This window comes from Sebastes fasciatus, chromosome 17 (genome assembly GCF_043250625.1).
Source record: "Sebastes fasciatus isolate fSebFas1 chromosome 17, fSebFas1.pri, whole genome shotgun sequence".
Lineage (NCBI taxonomy): Eukaryota > Metazoa > Chordata > Actinopteri > Perciformes > Sebastidae > Sebastes > Sebastes fasciatus.
Window position 1 is genome coordinate 30,754,392 of NC_133811.1, and position 19,748 is coordinate 30,774,139.

A 19,748-nucleotide genomic window follows, 5' to 3' on the forward strand; every position below is an offset into this window, starting at 1 on the left:
ATGCTACTGTTCATTGTCTGAAAGCTTTTGAGATCAATTACTTGACTATAAATGTTGTCAAGTTCAAATGCAATTTGAATAAAATCACTTTCTGTTTAAAAGTATATACTGTAAGTGGTTAGTGTCAGAAATATTGACGTATCGACACGTATCGATACTGAATATTTGAAACTGTTTCAATACTAATTTTCCAAAGTATGGATACACGGGTACCAGCTGGGCGTTCTGCTCTCTCTTCTCTCAGCACGTTCACACACACTGCTATTTATCTTTTAATAAAAATAAAAAAATGTGCGCCCTTAAAAGTACTATATGTAACATTTTACATACATTATTCACTTTATATATCAACTGAGACATTCCTCCACTTTCTCAGTTGCCTATCACAGCCCGTGGACTGATTTCTACGTAACGGACTCGGGACTCTTTTGCAGAGAAAATCCAAAGAAGCCGTTGGTTGCTTCGTAACGTTGCAAACTACAAGCTAGTTAGTATCATCACCAAATAAAATATAGGATCATTACAGAACATTCTCTAAGGGATAATGCTGAAAGAATGAATGAATAAATGTGAAATGGTACCGTTGGTCCTCTTTGTCCTCTTGGTCCTGATTTGCCACCGAGACCCTGAAAAAAACAAACACAACAAAACAATAATTGCAGATTCAGTCAGACAGAAGTGAACCGTAAACTACTGACTGTATGACTTAATCTACAGGATTGATCAGTATAGATCAGGGGTCAGCAACCTTTACTATCAAAAGAGCCATTTTAGGCAAAAAAACAAAATCTGTCTGGAGCCGCAAAACATGTGATCATTGTGATGAAGGTAACACAGTTTATAGTCTATCAGTCTAATGCAGTGAGGGCCAAAGAGACAATGTACTACGGAGTATTAGGGCCACATTGAGGGAAAACACATCTGAGATTTACACAATAAAGTCAGAATATTATGAGAATAAAGTCATAACTTAACGAGAAAAAAAGAAAATAACACATAGAATTACTACTTTATAATATTATGACTTTATTCTCGAAATCTCAGATTTTTTTTTTTCCCTGAAAGTGGCCCTAATACTCCGTCGTACCGTCGTACCATAGACCTACAACGATGATAAATAAAATGATCACTAATAATTAAAAGCCTTAAAAAGCTGAATAGTCTGTCATCGGCTTACCCTCGTTCCCTTCTCGCCGTTTGAGCCGGGGAATCCTGGGAATCCAAGAGATCCCTAAAACAAAAAATCAACATCTCAACATCAGCACTGTTCCTCGCCGTACGTAGGCCCGCCAGTCACCAGGATGAACGAGTATGAAGACGACAGATCGCTGTATATGTGTGTTTTCTCTTACCTTGGGTCCCTGTCTTCCGGGATATCCAGGAAGTCCAGGCACACCGAGTTTACCCTGAAATCACACGATGACATCATTAATCATGATCCTTTAACTTGAATGGGTCACAACCATCGGTAACTTGTGTTTAAATATATTTGCAATATTATAAAATACTGTAAATTCCAAGTGTAAATGTCATGTTTCACTCAAGTGCACCTATGTTTACAACCACAAGAGGGCAGCACAGTGATATTTCCTGCCTGATGTATTGTCAAAGAGGAGGCCTTACACTGATTTTAAGAAAAATAGGAATATCTTGGTAAATTTGTGGGCATTTTGACAATGATATATCATCCGAGATTAAGGAAACATGCTGGGTTTTGATCAGTCTGATCCCGTCCGCGGCCCATTTCCAACATCCCGTTACCACATATGAAACAAACTGGTACGCAAACAGCCTTCTGCAGCCGTGGAAGCGAGCAAACCAACTGGATCGACAGAGTTAACGTTAACGCTAGATTCTACCCGACCTGAAAAGCCTCGCCACATCTCTCTGCGGTCTGCGTGCAGCTGGTTATCAAGTTCAGCGAGTATTTGAGACACACAGCCGGTGAAGTGATTCCGACTGCTGCTGACCAGAGGCTATAACGTCGTGTTTTGAAGGTAAACCTCAAATTGCTGATTGAATTTGGACTGCTGTTACCCGTTTTAAACGCTCGCTGTCGGTGCTACATGTTGTTCCTTTAAGTGAATAATACATAAAGCAGGAAATATCAGTAACCCATCTCGCCTGACTAAGAGCCGATCATGTAATCGTGTCCTGATTGATTGAACTGGTTGTACCTTCTCTCCAACTAGTCCAAGTGGTCCGAGCTCCCCGGGGGGTCCGACGCGACCCTTTGGCCCCTCTGGACCGTCCTCTCCTCTCGGCCCTGATACTCCGAGCTCACCCTGTCGGCAGGAGACAAAGCAAAACATCAGAATAACGCTAACACAATATATATATATATATATATATATACCCAGTTTCATATGTGGATATAAATAGATAGAGATAGACAGAAAAATGAGAACGAATAAGTCGATCAATCCTTCATTCATTCATCCATCAATCATTCTATTAATGATCTGATTAATGTATCTTACCCTCTCTCCCTTGACACCGAAATCTCCCTTAATTCCAGGGAAACCATCTTCTCCCTAGAAACACAAGCAAAACACATCCAGCACATATTCAGCAAAATACTATATCAACCTTTTTAACATATTAATGTACACTATGCCACTGTGTGGGTGAGTGGAAGTATCAGTGCATCACTTACCTTCTCTCCCTTGTGGCCCTTCAGTCCACGGATTCCTTGACCTCCCTGCAATTAAAGCATTGCATAATCAATACGCTGAGGAATTAGGGCTGTCAATCGATTAAATTATTTAATCTCGATTAATCGCATGACTGTCCAGAATTAATCGTGATTAATTGCAAACTAATTGCACATTTTTTATCTGTTCAAACTGTACGATGTATTATTTAATACTCTTATCAACATGGGAGTGGTCTTGCTTTATGCAAATGTGTAAGTATTATATGTATATTTATTATTGGAAATCAAATCAATCAAAGATTGCACGGTGGTGCAGTGGTTAGCACTGGCGCCTCACAGCTGGAGGGTTGCAGGTTCAAATCTGGCTTGGGGCACTTCTGTGTGGAGTTTGCATGTTCTCCCCGTGTTAGCGTGGGTTTTCTCCGGGTACTCCGGTTTCCTCCCACAGTCCAAAGACATGCAGGTTAGGTTAATTGTGGACTCTAAAATTGCCCGTAGGTGTGAATGTGAGCGTGAATGGTTGTCTGTCTCTATGTGTCAGCCCTGCGATGGACTGGCGACCTGTCCAGGGTGTACCCTGCCTTCGCCCAATGTCGGCTGGGATCGGCTCCAGCCCCCCCGCGACCCCTAACGGGATAAGCGGTTGCAGATGGATGGATGGATGGCAAATCAATCAAAGAGATTTCTAAATGTTGACCATAATTGCACTAATATCAAAAAATTACAGCGACTGTATTCTTAATTTATTTTAATGATTATCATTCATTTTTATTTATATTGTTAATCAAAGTCCTATTTAACTTTAGTTTTATTTAGTATTATTATTTATATAGGCTGTCAATCAATTATAATATATTTATTAATATATAGTTAATTGCATGATTGTCCATAATTAATCGCACATTTTTTATCTGTTCAAAATGAACCTTAAAGGGAGATTTGTCAAGTATTTAATACTCTTATCAACATGGGAGAGGGCAAATATGCTGCTTTATGCAAATGTATGTATATATTTATTATTGGAAATCAATTAACAACACAAAACAATGTGATGTGATGATCATAAAGTGGGCATGTCTGTAAAGGGGAGACTCGTGGGTACCCATAGAACCCATTTACATTCACACATCTGGAGGTCAGAGGTCAAGGGACCCCTTTGAAAATGGCCATGACAGTTTTTCCTCACCAAAATGTAGCTTAAGTTCGGAGCGTTATTTAACCTCCTTCATGACCAGCTAGTATGACCTGGTTGGTACCGATGGATTCATCAGGTTTTTTTTGTTTCTCGACGTAAACATTGCAAGTTGCATTAAAACTTGTACTTGTTAATACACTAAGAAGTTAATGCCGTTAAAACTAATTTGCGTTAACTCGTTATTACATGCAATACCAAATCCTAAAAACAGTAAACTGTGCAAAAGGATCTCACAATCAAAAAACCTGTTTGCATAAAACTAACTGAAATAATAACTGGACTCACCTTGATGCCACGAGGGCCAGGATAGCCGATGCCTCCCTGGGGACCGTTGGGACCCTGGAGAAGAACAAAGGATGAGTTAAGTTACGAAAGTAAATATGTTGGGTGTCATTTTTTACATGCACAACTACACAAAGACTGTACTGTAAATGTTTTTTATTTTATTCAAGCTCTTGGTGAACGGAGTTTGTTAGATGGAAGGCGCGTGGTGTGATGGGAATGTGTGTGATCGACACCCACCTGGTTTCCTTTGGTGCCAGAAGGCCCCTCCTTTCCTGGGTGACCCTGAGAAGGGAAAACAGACAGAGAGCTCAAGCCTCAGGAAGGACATCCAGTGGTGGTGGATTATTCTACTTAGTTCAGTTTTAATGATATAAAGACAAAGGAAGAGACAAACGTACAGGAGGGCCGTCGGCTCCGGGCATTCCTGGCAGACCTGGTTTTCCTGTTGGACCCTGGAGGAGGAGACAAGGTGGTCATGAGTGAGAGTCCAGAGAGTGGTAGTGTGGTACTGCACCTGAAACTGTGTAGCTACCAAGCTGACAAGTATTCACCCACTAACACCAACAAATGACTCACATAGATGAGGTAGCTAGAGACGGTTCTGATTCTCCCTCAACCGTACAAATCACTAAACGGTTGCACTGATCAGGGATCAGGGGGGCAGCGTTAATTAGTGAGCTTTAGAGGTGCAGGATCAGTATCAATCTTCTCACCTAACTATCTACAAGAAAGCAAATAAACACACTTCACAAAATGAATATTGCTTTAAAAGTCTACGAGAGAGACAGACAGCTATAAAGAGTAATCATCAAGCAACCCTCCTCGTCCTTTAATCAGGAGTGAAAGTAGGTCCGGTACTCCGTACCACTAAAAGATTCAGTGCCGTATACGCAGTACCGGGAAGGAGGGCTTCAACAACACTAAAGATGCACAAAGCTCGGAGTGGGAGGAGAACAATGTGAAGGGATGAAGGGATGAAGGTCGGGGTAGTAGAAGTAGTACCGGAAAGAACTTCAATCTACTTTCATACATATCATTTCATGCATATGTTACATCTAATCTAAAATTTTGAGTAAATCTGCATCTGTTCATAATTTCCAGACCATTTGAATAAAAAGATCATCATATAATTTATACTAAAAATATTACAAAAATACTTTAAATATACTTTTAAAATATATCACTTTTACTTTCTGGAGAAATATGACGTTGGATTATGGGCTATGAAATATGTGACTTTCTTATGTACCAGGAAGTAATAATAATAATATAACTTATTATATTATATATAGCGCCTTTCAGGAAACCCAAAGACGCTTAACATAGACATAAATAGACCGACAAACGGAACATAACAAGGAAGTGTAAATAAATATTCACAGCTGAAAAATACGTCTCTCCAAAACTGATATCCTACTGGTTTTAGTTTTTGTGATCTCTTTTACTGCATTATTTGTCACTCTAATATCATGTTATTCAATACAAGAAATACAACAAACTCAGAGTGCAGAATGCAACCGCTGCGATATTGGACATCCGAAACACCTCAAAGGGTTAAATCTGCTTGGACAGATTTTGTGGACATCCTGCTTTTCCTATTTCATGTTACTCCAGTGAGTCAAATCAACGAGTCCGTCCCGGTCATTCTGTTGTATAACTGTTGCTTGTTGAATATATTTCCCTGAACAAGTCCCCTTCCTGTATGTTGTAGTACATATTTTTGGTTTCTTACTTTCTCTCCCGGGGGTCCGAGGGCTCCCTGCGGTCCGGCCAATCCCTGCAAAGAAAAAAAATAGGAATAGATGAAAACACACTCTGAACATTACTTCTTCCATTTATTTTATGAGCATGTGCATGCACGCATTTGATCTTTAGCACACTTAGTGAAAGAAGTTAATATCACAAGTATGTGATGGTGGTGCAGCTGTCCTCTGTCTCACCTGAGTTCCTGGGGTTCCCTGCTGACCTGGAGGTCCTGGCTCTCCTTGGGGACCCTGAGAGATGGAGAGAAGATGAAGTGATGACAGATGAGAAAAATCATATTTTAGAATTACTCATAATAAAAAGTTTAGTGATACTGTTAACAGGTACTGATATGAATTGATTAAAAAGGGTAAGGTTACATGGTCACATGGTAGATAACAGATAATGACACTGACCAGGTTTCCTTTGGGACCGTGGGGCCCGTCATTCCCTCGCACACCCTGAGAAGAAAAGAGCATGATAATCTGAATGAAATCTACAGTATGTCAACAGTTCAAACACACTTACTAATAATAATAATAACTGGCTCATTAAGGTGAAGGCTTTTATCCAACGCACATTTGCAGTGGGAATTATCCTTAATCATAGATTTTGTGTGTCTTTAGATTTGTGGGAATGAACAGGCACTCAAACCCTGCTGCTTAAATTAAACCCATAAATGTCTGTTTACAGGTCTTGTGAAAAAAGTTGTATAAAAGGGGAGACACCCCAGGTGAACGTTAAAAACGTTAAACTTCCCCAGTTGATGGCTGAGCTGAAGGAGGCGAGATTGGAGCAAATGTGATTAAAAAAAGTTATTTTTATAAAACGGTCGGTATATCGTAACAGTAGTACATGAAACAGTTGCTCCTAACGGCATCTGCAAGATTTCACATACCGGAAGAAAACAAGCAGTCAGAGCTGATCTGAGGTCTGCTGTCCAGCTGCCAATCACTCTGAACTTCGACCAAACGGTCAAACTAGGCAGCACTGATCAAAAAACTTAGTTTTTAAAGTTATAATAGTAATATAGTATATATAGTAATCAGGACTATTAGAGTGTTCATACTGGGAAGCTGAGTTGCAGACGTCTCTTTCCCAATGTAAATCTATGGGAAAAAGTATTTTTGGGTCCAATGCACGGAAGTTGCAGTACCGCCGTTTGACCACTACGAAAGTCCGTATCGACGCTTTTCCTGGGGGCTTGAGCTACATTAGTGTTACTAGCATAACACTGTCAGCGGTCGAGTTGCATTGTGGGGAATGTAGGCACCAAGGAAGTAGAATATGTAGAATAAAAAAAGATGATGTCTCTGATTCTGCTGCATCGATTTTCATCCTTTTTAAGCTGTGATTCAGACAATGTTATCGGAGAACTGTACCGAGTCCTCTTAAGGGCAGACTTCAACCGCTGTAGCCAAACAACTCTAGTATACATAGAAATACATGAGTGTCAAATGGATACGTGGGACTTGAATCCTAAATCCTGGGTGATACCGGGCGTCTTGGTGTTGTTTTGAGGTAAGTGTGGGACCATTACATGTTCATTTTTAGGTTACTGGATATCCCCCTGCTCATATCAGATCACAGGGTTGTTGTTTCAGGAGGGCTGTGGGTGTTAACGGTGGCCACAGAGGGACAAAACAATGCAGCTAAAATGACAGCAACGAGATGCGGTTTAAAATAGTTTTTACTCACAGGAGGTCCGGAGATTCCAGGAGGACCTTTGGGTCCGAGCAAACCACGAGGTCCCTAAAAACACACACACACAAACACACACACACAAGCCTAGATCAGTCAGTCATCAAAATCACATAAATGACAGATTCAATCAGGATTCTAGAGGGGCACTCACTGGTTCACCTGGGAGACCCCTGGGTCCGATGTCTCCGTCGTCTCCCTGGAAACACACAGAAAGGACATGCGATGAGGACGGGAAGGTGGTGATTATTAACAGTTAACAGGAGTGACACAATGACAGATGTTACTGAGTAGTGCCTGGAATCATTTCATCTTCATACCCTCTCTCCGTCCTCTCCTTGAGGTCCTAAGGGTCCCATTACTCCTGAGTCACCCTGGGGGAATGAAACAAATCGAGGAGTGAGGAATCAGAAAAAGATTACACAAAGATTATAAAGATATTCAAGTATTTAACTTCTTATACATATTAAAGAACAATCAATAATGTTTTACTACAACTACCACTATTACTACTACCACTATTACTACTACTACCACTATTACCACTACCACTATTACTACTACCACTATTACTACTACTACCACTATTACTACCACTACCACTATTACTACTACCACTATTACTACCACTACCACTATTACTACTACCACTATTACTACTACTACCACTATTACTACCACTACCACTATTACTACTACCACTATTACTACTACTACCACTATTACTACTACTACCACTATTACTACTACTACCACTATTACTACTACTACCACTATTACTACTACTACCACTATTACTACTACCACTATTACTACCACTACCACTATTACTACTACCACTATTACTACTACTACCACTATTACTACCACTACCACTATTACTACTACCACTATTACTACTACTACCACTATTACTACTACCACTATTACTACTACTACCACTATTACTACTACTACCACTATTACTACTACTACCACTATTACTACTACTACCACTATTACTACTACTACCACTATTACTACTACCACTATTACTACTACTACCACTATTACTACTACTACCACTATTACTACTACTACCACTATTACTACTACTACCACTATTACTACTACTACCACTATTACTACTACTACCACTATTACTACTACTACTGCTATTACTACAACTACCACTATTACTACTACTACCACTATTACTACCACTACCACTATTACTACTACCACTATTACTACCACTACCACTATTACTACCACTACCACTATTACTACTACCACTATTACTACCACTACCACTATTACTACTACTGCTATTACTACAACTACCACTATTACTACCACTACCACTATTACTACTACTACCACTATTACTACTACTACCAACAGGCGACGGAGAAAACTATAGATCTAAGACGAAACTGACAGAAGGCAGGACTCTGAGAAAAAGTCTGTCTGCTACTTCAGCACCACGGACAGCGCCGTGGAGTTATCAATACACAGTTAGGCTGCTGATATTTCAGTCACGGTCAGGGCCATAGATTCTAACTTGCACAGAAGTCAAAGATCAATGAGTCAGGAAGACTAAATGGTAAATGGACTGTGTTTATATTGCGTCTTTCTACCCTACCGGACAGAGTGCTGTATAATCTGCCTCTCATTCACCCATTCACACACATTGACACGCAGATGGCGGCAGAGCTGCCGTGCAAGGCATGGGCGCAACTTGAGGTTCAGATGGATAGATCGTAACTTTATTGATCCTGAGGGAAATTCAAGTTTACAGCATCACCGTTCCATAGTGCAAAACATGTTAGTAAAAAGGCACAAGTAAGTAGCACAAAGTATAAAAGATATACCAGATATAAAAATACCAGGAGATGAAGAAAACTGTAAAGAAATTAATAAACTGAGATACAGGACTATTATTCACTAAATGTGAATATAGTGCAAAAAGTGATATAGTGCTGGATAATAAAATATAGGAGATGTAGAGTCCAGAGGATTAAGAGATGTCAAATATGGAATATAATAATAAGGAGCTGAGGTAGAGTTTTTTAAAAATAGATTAAAGTGCAGAATAAAGCTGTACATTGTTTGTAGAATACAGTAAAACAAGTCTAAAAGTCTGTAGTGTCTCACTCAACACTTCTACATGCAGACAGGAGGAGCCAGGGATCGAAACTTGTGATTAAAGGATGACCCTCTCTACCTCCTGAGCCAAAGCCGTCCCTACCTAGACTAAACTAACATATTCCACGACACAACCCCTCTGCCCCTCCACTCTCGCTGCTACTAGGGGATGGAGAGGCAGGTTAACAAGGAGCATGCATTGGGGTCATTGCATCCCCCTTCATCCCCTACACAAACTGCCTACTGACTGCTACTAGTAATAAGTGATTGTGGTATTTTGATCATAATTAGTTTTAGACTCACCCTGTGTCCTTTGTCCCCAGGCAAACCAGGAAGACCATCAAAACCGCGGTCACCCTGAGAGAGACAAACACACACACGTCAGATATTAATGCTGCATTGCAATAGATGTAAGAATGCATCATAAGTGGAGTTGAATTAATAGTGAGTTTGAACGTTTTGCACAAACAGTAGCTGTGGTTTCGGGACGCCAGAGACAGTATTGGATGTTAAAGTGCACTTTATTGTCCCAGCGAGACCAAGTACAAGCTGGCTTAATCATATTCCCGTGTAGCCTACCAGGTTATACATTTATCGTTTCATCACAAAATAAATTGAACTACAAGCACCTAAAGACTCTGGAGGGATAAAGGTTTAATCTTGAGGTAGCATCACAGTTACTGCCTGTATGAATCGGCACTTAAATGATCTATTCCAGGACTTTCAAAATGTCAAAGTCAGCTAGAAACAAAGAGAGATAATCACAAGCCAACAGAGTTCATGTTGACGATGTCTATAAAGGAATGACACCAGAGAGAGGTTACCTTAGATCCAAGCTCGCCTGGCATCCCGCGGGCACCATCAGCACCGGCACGGCCCTGTTAGGAGACAAGCAGAGGAACAACGTGTTATATGAGACACGGTTGAACCACTTTGACAACTCTAACCATGTTTTGTTTTTGACAGGGCATGCTCGGCATAGACAAGGCAAGCCGGACGTTTCTCATACTCACTCTTCTTCCTGATTTGCCGGGTTGTCCCATCATGCCCTGGGGTCCCCTGGAGCCCTGGAAAATGAATAAGATATCACATTTTTTGTCATAGATCTGAGCTGAGTATAAGTACAGTAATAAACACGATACTTTACTGTAAAAGGAAGAGGACATGCAAACTTATAAAATGATTTGATTTTGATGTTTGGTCAGAGTTCAGTGTTTTTACCTGAGGACCGGGGTCTCCACCTTCTCCCTTCAGACCATTACTACCTGGATTTCCCTGAAATGGACACAATCACAATCATCATCATCATCATCATCATCATCATCATCATCACCAAAACTATCATATTCTCCCCTTAATAATAAAAAAGAAAAATGCAATTACGAGACGAAAACAAACAAAAGAATATCTGATATACGAGAGATCCATTATGAGATTAAAATCCTTGCATACTGTAGGTTTTGTATTGTGTAGAATCAACAAGATTGTTTTGCAATGACAGCAACAAACTCTTGATATGAACAGGTGATGGTCCAAATGAGCGCAGTACATACCAGGGGTCCGTGGCGTCCGGTGAATCCCATTGGTCCAGGAGGTCCTTTCAGAGCCATCTGGAGAAAACAACATCTCCAAAATCAACGATCAAGGAGGCACATGGCTGCTTGTAATGTTGGTGATGTGTGAAGAAAGTTACTTTCACACATTATAAATCTCCCTGGATGAAAACATCAGCTAAATGTCTAAAATCACTTCAATAAGGGAAGGGTCTTTTTTTTTTTTTTTAATCAATAGAAAAGAAAGGCTAACGTCTACCAAATCATATGTGCATATAATCCTCCACTGATATGATGCTGGAGGCAAACAGTGGACATGTGAAGTGAAAGTGATGACTGACCCTGGCCTGAGACAGGATAGCCGCTGCCTGAGCTTCCTGTGCAGAAACGGACGGACCCTTATCTCCTCCACTCTGACCGAAACGGAACTGCAGAAAGAAGAGAAAATACATCTGTTAGTGCTTCATGAACGGTCGGGGGAAACTGTTGGACGCTGCAGAACAATTACTTGAACTAATAAACAAACAAATCAAAATACGACGGTGAGTTTATGGATTGTGGCTGTCGAGGTTCCTCGCTGATCACCGCGACAGTTATTTGGTCTTTGAGTGGCCAAAATATTTAAAGAAAAGCCAGCATCAAACCATTATAACAGGTATTTATACTGAACATACAGAACATGGGCTAATGTTAAAAACCTTCAAGGAGAGGTAAACATGCACATTCTCAAAATTGTTTGTGGTGCTGGGATTAGATCCCTCCAATATGTACGTCTTCAAATAAAAAATGACACACTTTTCTCTGCTTTATTAGTCAACGTCTCGGTCAACAAGGACCTTCATCGGGACATTCAGTCATCATCATCTTCATCAGTCATTTTTTATTTGAAGACGTACATATTGGAGGGGATCTACTCCCAGCGACACAAAACAATTTGAGAATGTGCATGTTTACCTCTCCTTGAAGGTTTTACCTGGGATCCTCAACCCTGCAACGTAGCACACAAATCCCCATGTTGGAGCAAACACATAGACTATATAAAACATGGACGTAGTCTCTGTGACGTCACCCATAGGTTTCTGAAGGGTGGTTACTAATATCATTTAAACGGTTGAGTTCTATAAAAACTCACCCCCGTATCGTGAACTGTTTTTGTACCAGGCTGTAAACATGTTTATAGCATTTTAACATTGCCGACAGCAAAGCCTAACTTTACCTTTAATGTCATCAGACAAAGAGAAAAGCTCTCCCCTCATTAAGAAATGCTCCTAAATCAATACCAGAGTACTTCCTTGTTTTTTGAATGAGGCGGTTCAGTTGAAGTCGTGTGTGTTTGACCAAACAGCGAGAGACATCCCCGCAAACTCCACCCGAAAGTTGCGGTACTTTCAAAAGGGACTACCAACCTGACCAGGGCCTTTATGAAGGGTAAAAAGGTCCCAGGAACTTAATTTAGACCCTGGTCTCTGCAGTCAAACATAAAGAGTTCCAGGGGGAAAGTGTGGTCGAGACGGGGTCTATGGGGATTGACTCACTATTGGAAGCCAGCCTCAAGTGGCCATTCAAAGAACTGAAGTTTTTGGCACTTCATTTCTAATGGTACGTGTCCACAGCCTCCGTGCTTTCCACGCCTTCCATTCATTGTCTAAGTAAGCAGCCGCGCAATGCATTCTGGTAGCGTGGCGTCGCGATTCGAGAGACTAGGCGTCACGACGCCCGCTCCTCATTTGCATAAAGTTGCTCGTCTACTTTATGCAAATCACGGGCGTCCGACGCGACTCGCCGCCTCTCAAAACTCCCGAGGATCTTTTAAAATAAACGTTGTTGATCCAAATTAAAGACCGATTCATCAACTGCATGGATTATTTCTCGCCTCAAATGTTTTCAGAAACACATTTCAGTGAACTATTTACGTGAAATAAGAGAAGAAAGTTTCCAAACGAGCCTCCAGACTGGTTCCGGTTTGAAAGCTGGGAGCAGCAGCCAACGGCCGGAAAGCGTTCGTCCAATCAGGTGGGGACAGCCGAGTCTAGCGACACGCCCACCAAGCGTCCGATGTTGGGTAGCGTCGCGTCCACTCGCGATAAAAAACGCCCCTGTGGACACGTACTGTAAGCACTACGCGGAGGTCGACGCTTGAGCCAAACATCACTCACATTTATGGTCCATCCAGACGGCATCCATTTCTAATAAAGGATCAGAAGTTAAGGGTGACTCACAGGCAGCATGACGGAGGTTCCAGGAGGTCCAGGGATACCGTCAGCTCCAGGAAGACCAGCCTTACCGGGAACGCCCTGCGGGATGGAGAGAGTGAGGGAGGGGTGAGCTGGCAGGTTCCAGGAGAGAGTGGAAGTGAAATATGCTTCTTGTGCAAGGACCAATAATGTCTCAGATTCAGCGCTGATGTCTCAAACGAACCTGCACTTCTTCAGATAAAGTGAAAAAACTCACCCTCTCGCCGGAGTCACCGACGGAGCCGGGAGGTCCAGAGGAGCCGGGGGGGCCGGTAGGACCCTGAAAGAGGCGGGAAAGGCTGCTTAAGTGTTCTGATTACAGACTCAATAAGGTGCAGTTTGATTACGGTGTTGCGTAGGAATATCCTTAACATAAAATAATGTTAATTGTCACAACCTTACAATAGAGAAGTGAACTGGCTAAGGTGCTACCTAAGACTGGCAATAAGCTAATTACACCACTACCAAAAAGAATCCATAGCTAAGAGAATACTAATGTAGAAGAGCAAAGTACAGGATCATTAATGTAACATTTAGAGGTCAGTAACTCGTCTTTCGGACAGAAAACAAAGGGAAGAACCATCATTTACTTACAGATGGTCCCTCGGGTCCTGGAGGTCCTTCAATCAGCATACCCTGCAGGAGTCAAAATAAAGTTAAACGTGTTACGCAGGAGGAAAGAAACCTGACTAAAGGAACCAACATTGCAAATACCTGTCATCACTCCATTAATCATACTGGGATTCATGTTGTTTGTTTGTAATACACCTTAACTAGTACAACCCGTTACTGGAGAGATCTGTATGTTATTTCATCATTTTGGGACTGAAATGGATGAATGGAAACATGTAAAGCCTTTTATACGAGGACAGAAGCTTATCATTTAGTCTTTGGATGGTTGCTGCCATTTGAACTACAAGCTATCTGAAGCTATAGGGAGTTTATTAAGTACCCCACATTGGAAATGAACAGCTGATCAGCTAATGGATCAACTGAAACAAAGATGGACCAATGTAGGTATAACCAGCTGCAGATGATGTCCTGTGACTTAATAGAATAGAAACAGAATTAAGATTGTTAATCATCTGAACACAAACGGACTTAAAGCAAAGGATGCTGTCAGAAATCTTGGTGTTTTAATCGACAGAGATCTCAGCTTCAATAACCATGTGAACGCGATAAACCAAATCAGCTTTTTACCACCTTAAAAACATAGAGAAACTAAGAGGTCTTATGTTAAAGCATGACCTGGAAAAAACATATCCATGCCTTTATCTCGAGCAGAGTGGATTACTGCAATGATCTATTCACGGGCCTGCTACCTAAACAGACCATCAAACAGCTTCAGATGCAAAATGCAGCTGCTAGAGCTCTTCTGATCGCATCACTGCAGTACTGAAGTCCCTACGCTGGCTTCGTACGCTTTGAGATCTAAAAGCAAGATTGTGACTGGAAGGTTGCTGGTGCAAACCCCTGGAGCTTGTGGGAGAAGTGACGGGTTAAATACACCTGCTCAGGTAAAGCTGCTTAAAGACAGTTAGTAACTCACAGGCTCCAGGACAGCGGGGTCTCCTTTCTCTCCTTTCTCTCCTCTGATGGCAGCCTGAGGAAAACACACATGTAGCCAACAACACAGCGTAGTCAGTACAGAGGTGCTCTCTCTCTCACACCATCATAGAGTGCTGATCTGGCTGCATGCGTTTAGACAACAGCTGTACACAAAGACACATTATATGAAACACTATTACGCTATAAGAAACAGAATGATGAAATGAAAACCTGCTTTGCTTGTGATAAAAGCTTTCGTCCAAAAATACCGATGATTCAACGGTTCTCCAAACTGCTGGTCCGTTACTTGTAGAATCATCTGGGCTCAAGCAGCTCTAAATGAAGCCATACACTGCGATAAATGACACTTCCAAATGTCTCTTTATGCGGTGTATGTGATAGTTCAGGTATAATTAGGATCCCCCAATAGCTTCTACCGTGGTGATAGCTATTCTTCCCGGGGTCCTGAGTTTCTCACTATACGCTGTATAGAATAAAAACCCATTTCAACCACTGATGTGGGGACTACGTCTTGGTCTATTTGAAATGCATTCAAATACGGGTGTCTCTGTGATTGATTGAGCTTGCCTGAATAGATGTTAACTTGGTGGCCAATTTAGAATTTTCTTACGCCACACTTTAGGTGGGAAACTGAAAGGTACGGAGCCCCCTAGACCCCTAGGAGAACATCTTTATTAAGTCGTGCCCTCAAGTTAGTATCTCGAGCTGCTTCATAGAGCACTTCATAGACAGTTCACGCATTGCTGACGTACGGAGCCCCCTAGATGATGTACTTCTGTAAAGTGTGAAAGATATTGACAGATTCAAACTTCCTGGATCAATAACTCAGAACAGAAACGTTGTTAAAACACCAACGAGGGCTCTTTCTAACCGTAGTGAGGTAGACAACGAGCTACAACCTCATTTTAATCACAACGAGCCTTTAATCCTCCGAGCTGGACACATTACATTATATATGTTTATATATATATTAATAACATGTGCAGCCGGCTGTGAGGCGTTCCCAGGCCAGTGTGGAGATATAATCTCTCCACCTAGTCCTGGGTCTTCCCCGTGGTCTCCTCCCAGCTGGTCGTGCCTGGAACACCACCTCCCAAGGCGTCCAGGAGGCATCCGTACTAGATGCCCGAACCACCTCAACTGGCTCCTTTTGACGCAAAGGAGCAGCGGCTCTACTCCGAGTCCCTCACGGATGACTGAGCTTCTCACCCTATCTCTAAGGGAGACGCCAGCCACCCTCCTGAGGAAACCCATTTCGACCGCTTGTACCCGCGATCCCGTTCTTTGGGTCATGACCCAACATAATAACAAACAAAATATTAGGGATAATATAGGGAACGAGTTCATACATTTTTTTTCCTAGGAGGTCTGGGGGGGTTCACAACCAATATCTCAAAATGAATACAGAGTGAAGGTTAATTTTCATGGTCCAAATAGGGAACTATGTAGCCGGGCCTAAAGTCAGTGAAGGTAATTATGGCTCTATCCCAGTCTTTCAGCACCGTGTTCAAATTAACCACCGTGGGCAAGAAGGTCCCAACGTGGTTAAAAAACAGGACACATAATTAAAAGATAATGGCCTTTGAGAGACGGCAAACTCAAACAAGTCATTGGAGAGGACACTGAAGACTATAGGATTCAGAAATGGTTGAAACTGATTTAGTTTTTTTGCCTCTGAAGCAAAAACGACTTACGCCTCCCTCGTCTGTCACAGCGGACAGGGCGGGGCCCATGTTGGCATCGACCTCTCTGTTCTCCGGCATCGGCTCACTGTAGTCCCTGTAGGAATAGTCGTATTCCTTGAGGCCCACGTCCCCAGTCACATACTCCTCGGTGAAGGCCTCCTCGCCTACACCGCCTGCCTTGGCGGCGTCTACCTCCTCTCCCACCAACGTCGTCTCCACCTGGGGCTGGGTTGGATTTATCAGAGCCGCGACGGGATAGATGGAGGGGAGATAGGCGAGAGGATGAATCAAGCAAAGATGAAGAAGGAAGGAAGGAAGAGGGAGAGGTTTGAATGATGGGGAAATGTTAAGAAACAGAGGGGGAGTGGAAGAGGGGGGGCATATATAGAAAGAAGTGAGTCTTACCTTTTGCACAATGACATAGGGACAGAAAACAACAAGACATCGGGCAGACTGCGGTATCAGTCCTTCATGCTGTAACGTCAGTCTTGATTTGTTCAGGTGAATTTACAGATTAGCAGGTTTATTATCCTGCCACTTTAAACCTCCTGTTAATCATCTATTGTTGAGCTTTTAATAGGAAGTGTTTCCACCAAAGCATATCCTCATCAGCTTGTGTGTGATGACCTGAAATCTCCAGATTTACCTAAATCTATTATCTGACATTGTAAAGGTCATGCTCGTCTATAGTCCCTAAACACACAGAACTGATCAAAGCACTTTGTGAAAACAAGCTGCTGCTGCTATGCAAAGCAAAAACTATGTTATTTTCTATTTCACTTACCATGGGTGTTTTAAAAACAAATACGAATCCAGTGGAGTTATGCTGTACAGTGAATACATCAGAAGCACGATCACAGCTAATAGTGAATAACATCGGTATAGGTAAATAAGTACATTTGTTCCTAGAATATATCATATATAGAGGTAACATTTGCAAAACATTCTTCGCATCAAAACTGAAAAACAAAACAAAGTCATCGGCTAATATAGATAAAACGGTGATGATGACAATATGGATTATTGCCAAAATAAGTGAACTGTGAGAAACAGATCAGAAGTGTGAGAGACTCATTCTCACATTCTGATAGTTTAGGGCTGTAAAGTAACCCACGGCAACGACTGTATTCTTTAGTTCAGTTAGATTTAGTTTTTTTTCTCAAACCAGAATGCATTATATTCATCTCCCTTTGGTCGCTGTGGTTAAAAACTGCATATCAAATATTCCTATGCGGATCCCCCTTTTCCACAAGATTTTTGTTCTTGCGTCAAGATCTGATCGCAACCTGATGGACGAAGGACCTCGAGATGAGAACAGGAATCTTGTTGTTAGGGAGAGGGGAAAAAAAGGGGAGCCACGTAAAAATGTTTGATGATACGAGCAGATGAATGTGGTGCATTCTCTTTGAAGAAAGCTGTCTTGTCACGTGGCGTCGGTGCCAACAAAACATTGATGTGTGGTTAGAAAGAGAGACACAGAGCTACGTGGTTAAACTACAAAGACTGGGCTCACCACCACACAGGTATTACACTGTCTTCTTCCTTTGGTGATGGAGGTGTCTGGTATTGAGGCGATGATTTATTACCTCCGCCAAGGCCGAACGCCTAGGAAGGAGGTTATGTTTTCACCGGTGTTGGTTTGTTTGTTTGTCTGTTAGCAGGATTACTCCAAAAGTTTGCGATGGATTTGAAAGATATTTTTTGGAGGGGTGGGGTGTGGCACAATGAACAACCCATTAGATTTTGGTGGTGATCCGAATTCAGGAACATTTTGAAGGATTCCGATCAGCCTGAGCATTAAGACCACAGGGTATAACACATGCGCAGTGTAGCTGATGACGCGCTGATGACGCGTTGATGACGTGTGACCCCGCCTCCTTCGGAGAGCAGAGTGTGGATGTGTGTACGGGAGCTGCTGTCCGTCCGCGGTGAGAAAGAACAAAGCGGTAGATGACGGGATGAGAGACAACGTAGTGTAACGTTATACAGACATAACAAGGCTGCTGGATGAGAGACATCCGCCGATACGTTACACGGAAACACTCCGTGTTAATAACAAGCCTACCACCTCATGGTACCGCCAGCTGTGAGCTGGGATCTGTTTTTAAAGTCACACACGTCGGCGGAGGTCTGCGCTCTCCGAGTGCAATCCTAGTTCTTGTTTTTGCCACAGTGCAAATTAAGCAAATCTATCTGGAGATTCTTTATATATTATATTATATTACATTGTATATCTATTCTTGATCTGTGTCACTGACCAGTGTGTAATTATTTTTTTTTTTTTTACCTGTGCAGGGATCTCTTCTTGTCCAATCACCTCACCCTCTGGCACCGTCTCCTCATAGTAATAATCAGTCTCTGTAGCGGTGTGGCCAGCCTCGGAATATTCAGTGTCTACATCCTTGATTGGTCAAGTTGACAGGAATTGGGGGAGCAGGGAAGGAAGTAAGCAGATTTTAATGGAAGAGCGCGGTTAGTTCAAAGTCTGCAAAGTCTGTAAGTGATGAGTTAAAAAGTGGAGAAAAAAAAATGGATCACATCATAAAATTGTGGTTGCCAGAGAGGCAAGGACATTTTTAAAGTTGTAAAGATCCATTTTACAAAAGAAATTTCAGGTAGTTTCAGAATCTCAATGACTATAAACTTTGCCTTGTGCAAAAAGATTTAGGGAGTCATTGAGACTACGTTGCTGAGATTTCTTTTTTTTATTGTATCGTTTTTGCTTTTTAAAGCCAATATTCATGAAAGGGGGGTGAAGTCTGCTCTTACTGGAAGTAGGACTGAGAGCCTCTATCCATCCCTTCAGATGAAAACATCAGAACTTGATGCTTTGGGATGTCTAGTTTCACCCAAGACCAGAAAACAAGAGAGACAACCCCAATCAACAGCCTCACAGAACATAATCCAGCTATGAATTTTCCATAACCCACTAAAGACCCTCACAATGCCACTCTACCTTGGAGCATGTCAGCTTCAAAGTAGGCTTCACATTGAAGGGAA

The 19,748-nt window shown here is 41.9% G+C and overlaps 1 protein-coding gene across 3 annotated transcripts in view; it reads right to left on the reverse strand.

Annotated features, from left to right (window-relative positions):
- Nucleotides 1-19,748, reverse strand: part of col11a2 (collagen, type XI, alpha 2) — a 60,700-nt gene that overhangs the window by 13,775 nt on the left and 27,177 nt on the right. For 2 of the 3 annotated variants that reach the window (XM_074613400.1, XM_074613402.1), the window contains 27 exons: nt 19,036-19,149; nt 16,758-16,973; nt 15,044-15,097; nt 14,089-14,130; nt 13,712-13,774; nt 13,480-13,554; nt 11,602-11,688; nt 11,261-11,317; nt 10,929-10,982; nt 10,721-10,774; nt 10,532-10,585; nt 10,011-10,064; nt 7,901-7,954; nt 7,735-7,779; nt 7,578-7,631; nt 6,296-6,340; nt 6,077-6,130; nt 5,869-5,913; nt 4,535-4,588; nt 4,374-4,418; nt 4,137-4,190; nt 2,657-2,701; nt 2,481-2,534; nt 2,178-2,285; nt 1,353-1,406; nt 1,178-1,231; nt 582-626 (listed from right to left, as the gene is read on the reverse strand). In XM_074613400.1, coding sequence (XP_074469501.1) covers nt 582-626; nt 1,178-1,231; nt 1,353-1,406; nt 2,178-2,285; nt 2,481-2,534; nt 2,657-2,701; nt 4,137-4,190; nt 4,374-4,418; nt 4,535-4,588; nt 5,869-5,913; nt 6,077-6,130; nt 6,296-6,340; nt 7,578-7,631; nt 7,735-7,779; nt 7,901-7,954; nt 10,011-10,064; nt 10,532-10,585; nt 10,721-10,774; nt 10,929-10,982; nt 11,261-11,317; nt 11,602-11,688; nt 13,480-13,554; nt 13,712-13,774; nt 14,089-14,130; nt 15,044-15,097; nt 16,758-16,973; nt 19,036-19,149 — 1,734 coding nt within the window. The remainder of the gene's footprint in view (nt 1-581; nt 627-1,177; nt 1,232-1,352; nt 1,407-2,177; nt 2,286-2,480; nt 2,535-2,656; nt 2,702-4,136; nt 4,191-4,373; nt 4,419-4,534; nt 4,589-5,868; nt 5,914-6,076; nt 6,131-6,295; nt 6,341-7,577; nt 7,632-7,734; nt 7,780-7,900; nt 7,955-10,010; nt 10,065-10,531; nt 10,586-10,720; nt 10,775-10,928; nt 10,983-11,260; nt 11,318-11,601; nt 11,689-13,479; nt 13,555-13,711; nt 13,775-14,088; nt 14,131-15,043; nt 15,098-16,757; nt 16,974-19,035; nt 19,150-19,748) is intronic. The other variant, XM_074613401.1, reaches the window with a different exon arrangement.